This window comes from Tursiops truncatus, chromosome 10, assembly GCF_011762595.2.
Source record: "Tursiops truncatus isolate mTurTru1 chromosome 10, mTurTru1.mat.Y, whole genome shotgun sequence".
NCBI lineage: Eukaryota > Metazoa > Chordata > Mammalia > Artiodactyla > Delphinidae > Tursiops > Tursiops truncatus.
The window spans coordinates 101,397,611-101,413,116 of NC_047043.1; the positions used below are offsets into that span (position 1 = coordinate 101,397,611).

Below are 15,506 nucleotides of genomic sequence, written 5' to 3' on the forward strand. Positions count from 1 at the left end.
AATTAAGTTTCAGCTCTCTCCCCTTTGAATGGTCTTGGCACTCTTGCTGATATACTGAGGGTTTATTTCTGGGCTGTCTATTCTATTCCATTAGTCTACATGTCTGTCCTTGTGCCGGTGCCATGCTGTTTGATCACTGCAGACCATTATTCAATGTCCCATTAGTTAGGATACACTCTCAGCACTCAGCTGAGCCTCGAGACCATGACAACGTGTGGCTCCACGGGGCCCCTGGGTCATTGCCCCCCTCCACATGCAGCAGCCTTCTCAAGATGTTGGAGAAGGCAGAGGCAGGCTTGACCTGGGCTTCTGGGCTCAAAGGTCAGGTGTGAAAGAAGTCAAAGCAAGGAGCAAGCAGAAGCACTGGGAACCAGTGGCTGAGATGTTCAAGCTTGGACTGGAGAAAAGAGGGGTCAAGGCACTGGAGGCGAAAGAGCAAGGCTCACGGGAGTGAGAGTGAGAGAGCAGGCAGGTCTGGGGTTGTCACACAGCACAAGCTGGGATGCAACTGTCCACTCCATTCCTTGTATGTGTGTCACTGCACAAACCCATGGGTGGAACCCTAACTCAAGTTATTTTAAGCCCCAACGTCAGTGTCATTTACACTGCCAAGTAGGGCAAAGCTGGATCTGGGAACGTAGAGGATTTCATCAGGAATCTGCCAGCTTTCCTTTCCTTTGTGCTGGCTTCATTCTCAGACAGAGTCTTCCCATGAAGTGGCCAAGATGACCTGGAAACCTAGGACCCAAGTCTCTTTCCCAATATTTCCAGTAAAAGTGCAGGTCTGAGTGTCATTGGACTGTCCGCTCACATCTCTGAACCAATCACCATTCTGGGGAGGAGGGGATACTTTGATAGGCCAGGCCAGGGTCCTGTGTCCATTCCTGAAATAAAGCTGGGGGTGGGGTCAACCCATCTAAACCACCTAGATGCCAAGTGGGGGAAGGGTGGTTCTCTACAGAAAATTAGAGTGAAGGTGGCCAGAAGAGGTAGGAAGGGTGCTGGGCGGGCATAATAACCCCTGTCCACTGCTATTGGCCTCACCTACCTTCATGCACCTTGTACGCTTTGGACACTGGCCTGCCGTGTCGTCTTCTGTTGAAATGAAAGGAACTGCCTGGCTCTGCAGCCAGGCCCAGCTTCTTTGCACACCGGACCTGGGGTCTAGGCCTGGGAAAGGCATTTGCTCAATTTGCGATCTTGGACAAACTCCATACCCTTTTAGGGCCTCAGTTTCCTCACCTGTAAAAAGAGAATGCTAGGCTGGATCAGATGTTTGAACTGTTCTTTAGCAGGAAAAACATGTAACAGCTCTGGTGGAGGGGGAGGTGGGGGCCAAAAGTTTCCATTCACTGACAGAAACCATTATCAAGTCCCATGAGATCTGCTGTGTAAAATACCTCCAGCAAAACTGCATGATTTTGTGTGTATGTGAGTGTCCAGAGCCCTACTGAATTTATAAGAAGCCTTAACTGTGAGCCAGGCTGTGTGCCAGACACTGGAGTTAAAATGATGAACAACACAGACGTGGTCTACACTTTCATACTGCCTGCCATTTAGTGGGAGAGACTAACATTGACCTGATAGTCTTGCAAGTAATCAGAAACCTAGACTCAAAAGTTACGATGGAGAAGTACAAGGAGATGTGAGAGTCAGGAACTCCTGCACCTGGATTTGACTTCAGGTCTGTCTCAACCCTAATGCAAGCTCCCCTGAGCTCTGGGCCAGTCCCTCCCTTTCTCTGGACCTGAGTCCACTCAGGTGTGAAATGGTGACATAACGTCTGCTTCCGAGGATGTTATCCTTCTGTCAGGGATCGGTCCAGGCGTTACCACATCATGGCGCCTTCCTTGGCTCTCCAGCGTTTCCAGATGGCCCTGCTCTGGGCTTGCACACCACGTGGGGGTACCTGCTTTGGCACACCTCATGTTGCAAGTTTCCCAACTAAGGACTGAGCTTGTCAAGGCTGGAGATTTTGTATTTTATGTGTGCATCCTACTGCATTGTACTGTCTGGCTCACAGCAGGTGCTAACAAATGTTTGTGGAATGACTGGGTGGATGGGAAGAGTACACTTTTGGGGGGAGTGTTAATATCATCACGGAACCGGACAGGACACAGCCACTGGCTAATTGTCTCACCTGAGGTCATGGGATGGGATGAGGTTTACACCGGCTGCAAAGCCTGAAGTCCTCAGGTGGAGTTCCAACTCTTCTGATTACTTGCTGTGCGTTCTTCGTAAGTTATTGGGCCTCTTTTAGCCCGCATCTTTATCTGCATTAGGAATTACACTAAACGTCATCCACAGCCAACTTAATCTAAGTAAAGGGAGAGGTGGAGGCGAGGAGAAGAGGAGGACAACCCCCAAGGCGGATGCTGAGCACAGCCTCCCCAGGGAGATGAAAGGCGTGGGAGTCAGAAAACTGCTTAGTGGGCACAAGTCGAAGCTTAAGTTCTAAACCTGTCTCTTCATCTCCAACACCGAGGTCCAACTTGAGCTCCGCAAAAGGGTATCCATTCGAATGCGGTCACTGACGCGAAGGCGCCGTGAAGAGCGGAACTCGGGCCCTCACTGCGGCGCAGCGGCCCTTTCGGGCCCACCCGGGCAGGAAGCGCCGGCTGCGGGGGAAGCCAACCTCGGGACACAGCCGGAAGCGGGTGGGCGGAGCCTTCCCGGCAGCCGCGACGGGCAAAGCCAGGAGCCAATGGGGCGCTGAGGAGTTCCCGCCGCGGCCAATGGGGAGCTGACCGAGGCGGGGCCGGACCAGCCGCCTGGTAACGGCCGCGTGGTAACCGGCTGCGCGCTGCTAGGGCTGAGCGGGCGCTCGGGCTCCAGGTGCGCAGGATGAAGATCGAGGAGGTGAAGAGCACCACCAAGACGCAGCGCATCGCCTCCCACAGCCACGTGAAGGGGCTGGGGCTGGACGAGAGCGGCCTGGCCAAGCAGGCGGCCTCGGGGCTCGTGGGCCAGGAGAACGCGCGCGAGGTGTGGCGGCGGGGCGGGAGCTGAGGCGGGGGGACTGAACTGAGGGGGAGACTGAGGCGGCGCGGACCTGGGGGTGGGGCGTGGGGAGGACGTCCCGGGGCGCGGCGACGACCCCGCGGCCTCGCTCCTGGCCGCGAGTCCTGACTGACCGCCAGTCCCGACTGACCGCCGCTCGGGGCCAGGCCGTCCGCGCGGCACGGGGGTCGGCGGGGAGAGGATGGGCCAGGTCCCTGCTCTCTGGGAGCTCGCGTTTCAGACACATACATTTAAACTGCTGAACAGAAGGGCCGTTATTAGACCTCGGGGATCAGTTCCTGCGGGGCTCTGCGGGCCCGGGCACGGCGTTTGAGTTGCTGTGAGCGCAGTGAGAGGCTCTGGGACTTTTATAGTCGGGAGGTGATCCGCCTGAGCAGGTGGCAGCTACAGAGGCCTTTCTGAACATTCCCGTTAAGCCCACTTCTGCTAAGTGATGCTGGTGCCAAGTGCCTTCGGCCGCATTATCATCACAGAACTGTTCAGGCTCTTTGTGTGTGTGTGTATTTTTTTTTTTTTCTGATGAAAACATTGAGGGTGGGAAAGGTCACTTCACCCATCCGCTTGCCACCCAGTTTAGTAATAGTAATGCTGGAGTTTGTGCCTGTGTGCCCCTGACTCCTGAAGCAGCGCGCTCTGTGGTAGGACCGCCCCCTCGGGCCCCCTTCAGCCCTAACTTCAGCCCATTTTGCCCCTCTGCCCCTGCGGTGGCTCGGCAGCTACAGAACTCCTGGGTAAGACTCTTGCCTCCTAGCCTGATTGTGCTAATAGAAGGGGCCAAAGAGAAGCCTCTGGTTTCCATTTGGAACATCAGGTTTCCAGAGAGGAAATAGTGACAGGGCCAAGGTGACTTTGAAATTTCTCTTTATCCAGCTTCTGCTCTCGGAGGGCCTGTCTCTGCGAGTAGCTGACGCTGTTGAGTGCTTTTCAGGTGCCGAGCACTGTGCTAAGCAGCTCCGTTTCCATTGTCTTACTGTTCATCACCACCCTTATACCCGTCCCTCCTCCGCTTTGTTATGACACTTTTCAGACATGCCAGAAAGTTGAAAGACTTGTGTAGTGTGTACCTGTGTGCTTGAATTCTACAAGTAACATTTTACTCTGTTGCTTTGTCTTCTGTCTGCTCATTTATCCATCTAACAATCTGCTTTTGCATTTCAAAGTAAGTTGTAGACATTAGCATACTTTACCATAAACCCGTTAGCCTTTGTGCCACTGTGCTGTGAACTCTGTTTTCAGATGAGGAAACTGTGGCTCCTAGAGGTTAGGTTATGGATCTGTGGTACTCGGCTGGTAATTGGTAGAGCCAGGATTTAAACCTAAGTCTGTCTGACTCCAGAACCCATACTCTTGACTCTGACGCCGTGTGCCTCCATACGAATGTGAGCTTCCCAAGGATAGAGACCGGGTAGCATCATGTACCCAGAACCTGACTCATTATAGGGACTCAGAAGTTACGTACGGAGTTATTAGGCATCCCACCTCTGCTATCAGGTCCTTGTCTGAGTCTGGTCGCATCAGCAGCCTGTCCTCATCTGAACAGTGAGAGTTAGACTAGGTCATCTTTTAAAGGCCCTTCCAGTTCATACTTTTTAAATTTTGGAATTCACTGGACATGTCTCACTGGAGAGAAGGAGCCTAAATGGAAGAAGATTAAATGGAAGGGGAAGTGTGAGTAAGAGTACGTAGCCAAGGTTGGCAAAGGCTTTTGAGTTGCCCAAAGAGTTCCAGTGCTGAGGATTATGATATCAGAGGTTACTGTGGAAAGACCATAATGGCTCTTTTGTCTTTTTAGAGATGCAGCATCTGAAGAATATCTTCTAGGCTCTGTTAAGTGTACTGTGCTTTTCCAGCTGAGCCAGAAGTGGAATAGGGCACATCCACATGCATTCCCTGAACCCACGTTTTTGAGGGGCTGTCTAAGTGTGGGACCAAGGTACGTCTCCACAGTCCATGGGGAAAGTGGGAGAGGAGATAAGATGTGCTCACAAGACCCTGTCCACAAGGTACCACCCAGGTAGAGGAGCTGTGGGCCTGCCCTGAGGCAAGGACGGTGCACCTTGGAGACAGTTGTGCTTTCGGTTTTTAGATCAGTGTGAGAAACCTTGAGATCAGGTGTTAAAGGAGTGTGATTTTCTCAGCCCTACTCCTTTAGAGTTAAATATTGTAAAATACACAAAACCAGGAACGCATTTATGGAATTTCTAAACACACGTATCAATATGCAGTCAGCTCTTGAACAACATGGGTTTGAACGGCATGGGTCCACTTATTCACAGGTTTCTTTTAATAAATACATATTAGGGTGCTACATGACCCCCAGTTGGTTGAACCCAGGGCTGCTGAACCACAGATATGGAGGGCTGACTGTATAGTTATGCCCTGATTTTCGCCTGCGTGGAGGTTGGGTGCCCCTAACTTCAAGGCTTCATGGGGTCAACTGTATATATGTGTATGTGTATGCGAAATACATGCTGTATGTATAGAATGTCCATACCTGTCTATATATAATATAGATGCTGTAAATGGCTTAATACTCAGAATACTTAAAATACACGAACGCACAAGTAATTTAATCTTGAGGATTTGAAGGGCATTCCTCGGATCTTAGGATGCTGTAGGTTAAACCTCACGTGCAGCATTTGCTTACAGCATTCCGGGATAGTTAACTGATGGCCAACTAGTAGCGTATGTCATTGATTCTTAGCCCTTAGTGGGTTAATTTGGGAATGTGATGAAAGCTGTGACCCCTCCCTGGAAGAATGCACATTTGAACATATACACAGAGTCTCGTTACCAATTTTGAGGTGTGTGGGCCCCTGGAGTATATGCCACTGCTCCCATTTGTACCCCTCCTGTCTGTTATCCACATAGCAGCCATCAAGATACTTTAAAAACAAATTTTCAGAACATGACATGCGGCCTAAGACTTTTTCACTGGCTTCCCATTACATGTAGACTAAAATCCAAACTTTACTATGGACTGGAAGATTCTGTTCTGAGTGCTGCCCCTCCTGCCTCTACAACCTCATCTTCCCGGTTTGCTTGTTTTCTGAACTCTGGTCAGCACAGCTTTTCTGTCCCTTGGACATGCCAAGCTCATTCCTGTATTTTGAATTTATTGTTTCCTTTGCTTGGAACACTGACTCCTGCCCTGCCTGCAGCTTCGTATATCAAATATAATGTCAAAGAGGCCTTTCCAGATCACTCTTTATTATAGAGTAACCTCTGCCCCCAGCCGCTTGCTCTTTTCTTGCCCTTTTTTCTTCATAGTAGAGATTCTGTGTTTGTATGTCTCCTCCACTAGGACATGAGCTCCATGGCCCTCTACTGCCTCGGGCGCCTAGAACAGTGCCTGTGGTGTCCTGGCACTCGATGAGTCTGAGTTGTGTGGACCAGACACTGGACTTTTTCGTCCTGTGAAACATTTTAATATTGATTTATTATTTCTTTCTATTGTGGTGTCTAGGCATGTGGTGTGATAGTGGAATTAATCAAAAGCAAGAAAATGGCTGGAAGAGCTGTCTTGTTGGCAGGGCCTCCTGGAACTGGCAAGGTACTCATTTTCTCTCATTTTTTAAAATCTACCCAAGAGGATGATCTTAATGTCTAAGCCAAATTCAATTTGTGTCTTAACTAGTCTTTGTTTAGCTAAATTGGTTATATGTATGTTTTTAAAACCAATGTGCAATAATACAGTTGAGTATCTAAAATCCATGCTTCTAAAATTCAAATTACCCTGGCTGACCTCCAGAGAAAAGAGAGTGAAGTCCTCAGGGGTGTCTCATTGTCTCTGTAATTTGTCTTTTATCTCTTTCAAGTCTCCTTTGCTTTGGAAATATATTTCTGTTGGCCTAGGGCTTCATAAAATCTTGGGAGTGACATCTTACTTGAGGGGGAAAGACAACCGGTCAGCAAGCAATTTTCCAAATGCTCACTTGACCCAGCACTATTCTGGCTGCGTGAGAGATGGAAAGAAAAAGGAAAAAAGGGGGCTTCCCTGGTGGCACAGCGGTTGAGAGTCTGCTTGCCGATGCAGGAGACACGGGTCCGTGCCCCGGTCTGGGAAGATCCCACATGCCGTGGAGCGGCTGGGCCCGTGAGCCATGGCTGCTGAGCCTGCGCATCTGGAGCCTGTGCTCCGCAACGGGAGAGGCCACAACAGTGAGAGGCCCGCGTACCGCAAAAAAAAAGAAAAAGGAAAAAAGAATAAGAGACGTGATTTTTATCTCCAAGGGCCTTACAGTCTCTCCAGGGCAGAGAGGACACCACGGCAGCATGAAAAACTCCAGTTGAGCGCTAAGCTGCGAGGCATCGCCTGATCTTAAATGCAGCTGGAATTGCAGCGGGAGGTGACACTTGGGCTGGTGTGGCTGGAGGGGTTGAAGCTTGACATTTGACTTGGCAGGGAAGAAAAGGGCCTTCCAGGGCAAGGGTGCAGGACAACTTGTGGGATCTGTGAGGGGCTTGGCTGGGCGCTTGAAACGCACTAGAGTCCCCAGTCTGGGCCCTGCTGTTCTTCTGGAGGGCTGCTTGGTGCAGGAGAGGAGGAGCCTGGGGGAGTCACTGTGTAAAGAAAGGGGTTCCAGCGCTGGTGCTGAGACCCCAGGCAGGTCCCTTAGCCTTTCTGAAGCGGTAGCACAGCCCTGCCTGTTGGAGGGAGCTATTAAAGTGGCGGTTGTAGGATGACGACTCTCATTATCATTTTGAAGTCATATGATTGAATTGATAGTATGTCTTTTACTGGTGTCTAACCATAGGGGAGGAAGTGCTATATTTGTGAACAGGTATAAACGTGAGCTTTAATTCCCTTTCTGCTTGTCACTGTATTTCCATTTATTTGCTTACTGTTCCTTCTCATATCTTAGACCTTTGCTCTCCCTCCATTTCCTTCCTAAAGTACATCATTAAGAAGGTCCTTCTAGAAGTTTGTTGGTGGCAAAGTCAGGTTTGTATTTATTGTGTTGCCCTTGTTTGGAAAGATAGTTGTGTTGGATATATAATTCAGTTGACAGATGTGTTCTGTCAGTACTGTTTCTCTCAGTGATATTTGCTACCTTTTGGCTTCTGGTGTTGCTTTTGAGAAGACTGGTTTTGAGGATTTTGTCTTTTCTCTCTGGATGTTTTTGGGATATTTTGGTTTTGGTGTTTCACTGTGACATGTCAAAGTGTGGATTTATTTTCATTTATCCTGCTTCATATGGATCTGAGTACATATTGTGTCTAATAAGTTCTGGGAACTGGTCAGCCTTTGTCTCTTCAGATGCTGCCTTTCCCTGTTCTCTGTCTTCTCTTCTGGAGCTCCAGCTAGGTGAGGTTCCACTGCAGAGGTCCTCCGCTTGGGCCGAGTTTGCCCCCCGGGGAACATTTGGCACTGTCCTGAGACGTTTTCGGTTGTTACACTTGGTTGGGCCGGGAGTGCTGCTGGCATCTTGTGGGTGGAGGCCGGGGGGTTTGCAGGGCACCCTGCAGAGCACAGAGCAGCCCCTGCAAGAGGAGTTCTCCAGCCCAAAATGCCCACGGTGCCAAGACGGAAATCCTGGGCTGGAGCTTCTCATTTTGTCTTCTTAGTCTTTGAACCTCTTTTATGTTTTCTGTTGTTTTGACTCTTCTGCGTTCTGAGTAGCTTCATTAGACATGTCTTCCAGTCTGTCTTGTAAGCTGTGAGGAAGCTACTCTTTAATCTAGTCCATTGAATATTTTCCATTTTGAAAAATTTGAAACCTACAAAAGAGTGGAAAGAACAGTTTGATGAATCCCTCTGTACCCTACTCTTAGGTAACTAAGTGTAAATATTTTGTGAGATTTGTGTTTTCTCTATGTTACTTCTGAACCATTTGAAAGTAAGTGCAAGGGACCTTCTCTGTCATTCCCATGATGCTGTCATCCACCCAAGAAATATAATGTTGCTAATAAAATTAGCTAATATCTAGTTTATATTAAAATATCTCCAAGTCATTTCAGTTTGTGGCTCTTTCATTTTTTTATATTTTTAAATTGAATTATAATCACATAGCACACATTGCATTCATTATTGTCTCTTTAGTCTCTTTATCGAGAACAGTTCCTGTCCCCTGCATTTTTGGTTTCTTTTCTTTTACGACACTGACATTTTTGAAGAGCCCAGGACAGTTGTTTTGTAGAGTACCCTACAGCTGTCCTCCAGTGGTTGTCTGATTGTGTCTGAAACATTCAGCTCTTTGGCAGAACGCGATGCAGGTGATGTGTCTGGAACCTGCATCACAACAGGGGGCTGACGCCACGTTCTGCTATGAGGGGACTGGTTCCCTCTGAAATTTATAATCATCAGGGAAGTGGCGCTTTGAGATGTCCTGAATGTCCTTTTACCCTATGGCTGTAGCATTCATTGATGGTCATTGCCTTATCAGTTATCACATTGGTGGTTGCAAATGGTGAATTTCTAAATCTGTCATATCCTCTACATATATTAGCTTGCTTTTTTTTTTTGTAATGAAGAAGCCCCTCCTTCCCCCACTCATTATTTTTAATTTCTTCAAAATCTGTTTTTTGCTTATTTGTTTGTTTGTTTGTTTTGGCCGTGCCATGCAGCTTGCAGGATCTTAGTTCCCCGACCAGGGATCGAACCCATGCCCCCTGCAGTGGAAGCGTGGAGTCCTAACCACTGGGCCTCCCGGGAAGTCCCAAAATCTGGCTATTTTTGATAGCCTCTTGTTCCTTGTTCGTGAAATACTTTCTTGTTTATTTTGTATCCTGTATCTGCTTGTGGACTCATGTTTGATCAAATCTGAGGCTTCCCTGATCTCTTGATTAGGGCCAAGTGCTTCCTGAGAGGACTTGGGAGGGCCCCTGCTGTGCTGCCAGGACAGGGCACATGAAGGAAATTTTGTGGCTTGGGTTTTCTGGCCATCAGGCAGTGTAGAGACCAATCCTTAATCTGTTTGAGAGCCTGCTGGTGAGACTTCCTCAGCCAGAGCTGTGGTGAGACGGACAAGCCTGTCTTTGTCCGTTGGAGATTTTCTCTGTGGCCACCTTGTCTACTGACGTGTGCCCTTCAAGGCTCCTTTTTATCCAGGGGTTTCTGGCATCTGTCAAACACCTGCCCAGCTTTTCAGAGTAGTAAACTACCTTGCAATGATAGTTTACTACTTTGGGTCTATCATGACTACTTACTTATTCTAGATGTTTTGTAACAGGAGGGAGTGGCCGTGGCCCTAGTGGCCGCTTTGCTGGAAGCATGGGTTTCTGGTGCTTTTGTAACATTGTACCCATGGACCTCAACGTTCAGACGACTTAACTGATTGGCCGGCAGGAGTGTGGTGCTTGTTCAGAGTATGGCCATTCCCCTCCTGAGGCCTGCACACTCTTTTTTTTTTTTTTTTTGCGATACCCGGGCCTCTCACTGTTGTGGCCTCTCCCGTTGCGGAGCACAGGCTCCGGACGTGCAGGCTCAGCGGCTGTGGCTCACGGGCCCAGCCACTCCGCAGCATGTGGCATCCTCCCGGACTGGGGCGCGGACTCTCAACCACTGCGCCACCAGGGAAGCCCTACACATGCTTAATAATAGGGCTTTGTGTTTGGGTTTTAGAAAAAGGTGTTCGGATGAAGTTGAAAACAAAGTAGGTTTTTTAATCTTTTGGCAACAGCCTCTTTTTTGTGCCACTTGCATGGGGGGTGGGCACACAGAAATAGGTCTTGGAGATCGGGGTTTGCATCCTGACCCTTGTGCTTGCTAACTGTTTGACTTTGGGTGAGCTGGAAATTTCTGAGTTTCGGTTTCTAAATTCACAAAAGGTGAACTAGATTATCAAGTTCATAGGCTGCTAGGGAGGGTTCAGTGGGATCCCTCGTGCAAGTCACCCAGCCCTATATAGTAGGTGTAGTATAGTCTGCACGGTAGCCACATCATATGCCAGCCTTCTGGGAGCCTTTAAATGGAGGAAACTAGACACACCTGAAGCATTTCTTAACCAAGCATTTATCATATTTTAATGGAATATGTCGATCATCTCTTCTGTATTTGGTAGTGGTGGGGGTCTGCATTGAATCAGATGCAGCACTGTCTTTGGAGTTCACAACTGAGGGAGGGGAGCTGGCGCCTGTAGCGACAGGGGAAGAGAAAGAGGAGTGACTGGAAAGGTGGCGGGGTTTGGATAGAAGGTGAGCGTGGCAGGCCTGAGGCTCCTGCTGGGAGTCCTGGTGTCTTGTGCTGCTACCTGCCCCGTTATGCTCCAGAGATTTTCCCTTCGCTCTTAGGATACGAGAGAATACAGCTTTAGAGGTATCAGCCTTGAGGGCACAGACCCAGATGCCTACTCAGACGGGCAGTGGGGCTGAGTGAAGCGCCCGGGAGCCCGCACGAGCCCTTGCTGGGGAGGCAGCTGCCCGCGTGTCCACTCCCAGTGCTGCCATGTGGTCATAGGGGCCCCTTGTGGCCAGACCTTCTTGCCTCTCAGAAGAAGCTAAATAATTGTATTTTTATGTGAAATTTCCCAACATTAGAAAATGGGCAACAATTGAGTTTAAAAACACACATGAGGACTTCCCTGGTGGTGCAGTGGTTAAGAATCTGCCTGCCAATGCCGGGGACATGGGTTCAATCCCTGGTCTGGGAAGATCCCACATGTCACGGAGTAACTAAGCCCGTGCACCACAACTACTGAGCCTGTGCTCTAGAGCCCGTGCTCCACAGCAAGAGAAGCCACCGCAGTGAGAAGCCCGCGCACCACAATGAAATGTAGCCCCCACTCGCCGCAACTAGAGAAAGCCCGTGCACAGCAATGAAGACCCAGCACAGCCAAAAAAAGAAAGAAAACACACATGAGACTCTGCAGGCCAAAACAGGAGTAGTCTGTGGGCAACCAGTTTGCTACCGGTGATCTAACCCAGGACTTCGATTTGACAGATGAGGAAGTCAGGCACCAGAGATTTGCCATGTACCCAGGGTCACGCTGAAGATTAAACTAGCACCAAACGGGCAGTGAACAGAAGAGGAACCTTTACTGAGCCAGTTTTAAAACTGTCTCGGATATCTGTGTCATCCTTCAGTAGCAACCTTGTTTTCTTCCTTAGCCTGTACGCCTTGGGGACCTTACCTGGGCTCTCGTGTCAAAGTTGAGGAAAGGTGAAAACAGTAGTAAAAGGCCGTGGTGTTTCCCCGTCCTGCACCAGCTTTAAGGCACTGGCTTTTCATACTTGCTCTTTGACCGTACATCTGTTAGTCTTCGTCTGCTTAGCATCTGCCTATGGTAGTTATCTTAGCAAAAGTAAATTTGTAGTTTATTAGGGCATGTTCAAGTGTAACTTCACCAGTTCATAGCTTCAGAATCCTAGCTTGTGTGTCATTCTTCATGGTTTGCGGGGCCACTCAGCATAAAGTGAACATCGTGTCATTTGTTCCTTGATTATTGATTTCTAATGGGTTGTAAGTTGGTGCCTTCCTGTGTCTGTAAAGACAGAAAGCAGTATCTCAAAGACCCAGTGGTGCTGTTCTACTGCGACGAGGTCAGAACCCTGTTTTGACACTGAGGGAACAGTTTTGGGAGACTATACTGACTATTCTGATGGGAATCTGATCTCTGGAACCCTGCTGTCAGACTTTAAGGTTCCACTGTGCCATTTTCTAGATTATGGTACCGAGGACATGTTATCTAATGTGTCTCAGCTTTCTCATTTGTGAAATGGGGAGAGTAGTGGTGTCCACTTCGTAGGGTGAGTGGAAGGGGCATGTGAAACATCGGGAACTGGACTGGCCAAGTCTCAGTCGTGGCAAGTGTTGTGATGACAGGGCCCATTTTGCTAGAAATCGACTGTCCACAAAAGTCATTAAACGTTTATTGTGAAACATGCAAACCGTATTAAAACTAAAGGGCTAGAGTTTCAGTTCCTAGTTAATAATTTTTTTATAGCATATGTTCCTGAATTGTATTTCAAGAATGTGAAACAAGTGCATTTCCTTTGTTTTCTTCTGTAGACAGCTCTAGCTCTGGCTATTGCTCAGGAGCTGGGTAGTAAGGTCCCTTTCTGCCCGATGGTAGGGAGTGAAGTTTACTCCACGGAGATCAAGAAGACAGAAGTGCTGATGGAGAACTTCCGCAGGGCCATTGGTGAGTACCCTGCCTGCGCCCAGTACCCATCTGTGCCTAATACCCTGTCCATGCCTGTCCGAGGCTTGTCCTCACCTGCCTCTTCCTTGTGAAAATGCCTCTAGGACTTGTATTCGTGGCACTGCTGTTTTCTTTTGGTGCCATTAGAGTTATCTTTGCAAACGAAACGAAAACCCAGTTCTTCCAATGGAAGTGCTTTAGCGGCCAGCGAATGTGAGCCCAGCTGTGGGGCTGGGGCTCTTCATCTGACAAAGTAGATCTTCCTGGGGGCCTTACTGTGCTTTTAGAGATGACAGTCCCCTGAAAAAGTTCTGGATGTAAGCCAACAGCACTGTGTGTCGTGCTGTCAGAACGCCCGGCCTGCATGCTGAGCTGGTCAGCAGGCGAGGAAACCGTGTGGGACGGTGGAGCTTCAAGGCTGTGGTGCCAACCGTGCAGGGCCTGGAGCTGCTGTACTGCCTGCCTGTGACGTGCCAGGCCTGCCACTGACTGTGGCCTTTCACTCCCCAAGAGGAAATTCTCAGTCTGCACTTTGCATCTGATGAAACAGAGTCTCATAAAGTTAACTAACTTGCCTACTGTGACCTAGCTAGTAAGTAGCAGCAGCCCTGCAGTCTGACCCTACACCTGTCTGACTCTGGAGCCCGTGCTCTGACCATGTGCTGCGAGCAGAAAATGGCCGCTCTCCTGAATTTGTACCTCTTACCAGCCAGGACTGCTGGGGCGTTCTCCTGGCCTCGTTCCTGCTGATCTAGTTCTGGGGAAATCTTAGTTTCCCTCAGACCTACTTGTAGACATAGCTTATTCCTGTTAAGCTATGAAAAAGTATGTAATGCACACGTGAGTGTCTATATCTAGGATATACTTGCTGAGTTACAAGTATGAACACTTGTCAGAGTGCCTGTGTCATTTTACAGTCCCTTTGGTTGTCAAAACAAGGTAAGGGGCTTCCCTGGTGATGCAGTGGTTGAGAATCCGCCTGCCAATGCAGGGGACACGGCTTTGAGCCCTGGTCTGGGAAGATCCCACATGCCACGGAGCATCTAAGCCCGTGCGCCACAACTACTGAGCCTGCACTCTAGAGCCCGCAAGCCACAACTACTGAGCCCGCGTGCCACAACTACTGAAGCCTGCACACCTAGAGCCCGTGCTCCCAACAAGAGAAGCCACCACAATGAGAAGCCCGTGCACCGCAACGGAGAGTAGCCCCCGCTCACCGCAACTAGAGAAAGCCCGCGCACAGCAACGAAGACCCAACGCAGCCAAAAATAAATAAAATAAATAAATTTATTAAAAAACAAACAAACAAAAAGCAAGGTAAGTATTCTCAAGAAGGAAACTTACTAGAAAACGTCAAGGAAATTATGAAAGTTTAAGAAAGAGTAGATTTGTCTAAGCCCAGAATTCTTTCCTCAGGAATGGTAGAGTCTAATTGAAGGGTATGGTCATGTAGGGCCTTAGAACATGGTAGGGCTTTGCGTGCTACGTGGTGCGAAATGAAGGGAGAAGCAATGGGAGAGGGGAGTCCCTGTGGCTGGGTGTGGAGAGCGAGGGCAGAAGCAGGGAGCCCACGAGGAGTCTGAGCAAGAGGTGGTGGTGCGTCGGCCGGCGCGGTGGAGCTGGGGGTGGGAGAAGCGGTTGGATTCTGGGTCTGGTGGGATGGTGGAGCTGATGGGATTTCCTGAGAGATGAGTTGTGGGGCTGGAAGAGAGAGACGAGAGAGGAGGTGAGGATGAGTGCCAGGCGCTGCCGGGTTTGGAGGTGGGAGTATGGGGAGGAGCAGACTGGGCATCTGTTGAATGTCGCTGTGGGTGTAGTGGGCCGCGTTCATCAGTGTAGCCCCAGTTCCTGGCCCACGGTGGGTGCTCCGTGACGTTTTTCTGAATGAGAGAAGGGGTGCACTTTGAAGCAGGTAGAAGAAAACAGAGGCCTCTAGCCCTCAGTCTGTGTCTGGTCGATAGACAGATGTTTGGTTTACACAGTGTTTTTTAATAACTTTTGAGTGAGTTGCCAGTATTTGGAAATTGGGAGATGTCCCATAGAATGAAAGAAGCTTTCATTCCCTGGCAGCCGCGGTGGTCCAGGCGAAGCAGGCACCCTCCCTAGCAGAGCAGCCTGTACCAGCTCGCCCCGGTCTCCTTGTGGCACTCGCTCTGCTGCCTTACAGTCCCCGCCAGGGCCCTGTGAGCACTGGACTTGGGGACTCTTGTTAGAGGTTGGTTTAGAAACCAGAAACTGTGCACTCTGTCCATAGGCTAAGTTCTGGATTTTTTAAACTGCAAAGTATTTCCTACTGGAAATATTTTTTACGTTGAAACACTGGATTTCTTTTTTTTGTGCCTATTTTAAAGTGACATATAACATACACATAGAAAAGTGTAAAAATACCTATAGTTTAACAAT

At 49.1% G+C, this 15,506-nt stretch overlaps 2 protein-coding genes across 6 annotated transcripts in view; one reads left to right on the forward strand and one right to left on the reverse strand.

Annotated features, from left to right (window-relative positions):
• Nucleotides 1-2,545, reverse strand: part of EEFSEC (eukaryotic elongation factor, selenocysteine-tRNA specific) — a 207,980-nt gene extending 205,435 nt beyond the window's left edge. The window contains exons 1-2 of the mRNA XM_033865540.2: nt 2,141-2,545; nt 1,049-1,242 (exon numbers count right to left, since the gene is read on the reverse strand). The gene's annotated coding sequence lies outside the window, so the exon portion shown is untranslated. The remainder of the gene's footprint in view (nt 1-1,048; nt 1,243-2,140) is intronic.
• Nucleotides 2,546-2,768: 223 nt separating this feature from the next.
• The window catches only part of RUVBL1 (RuvB like AAA ATPase 1), a 49,062-nt gene continuing 36,324 nt past the window's right edge, over nt 2,769-15,506 (forward strand). For 4 of the 5 annotated variants that reach the window (XR_012323956.1, XM_033865543.2, XM_073787781.1 and 1 more), the window contains exons 1-3: nt 2,769-2,985; nt 6,488-6,574; nt 12,971-13,103. Coding sequence is in view for 4 of the 5 variants with exons in the window: in XM_033865543.2 (XP_033721434.1) it covers nt 2,845-2,985; nt 6,488-6,574; nt 12,971-13,103 (361 nt within the window). In the remaining variant the exon portion in view is untranslated. The remainder of the gene's footprint in view (nt 2,986-6,487; nt 6,575-12,970; nt 13,104-15,506) is intronic. The other variant, XM_073787782.1, reaches the window with a different exon arrangement.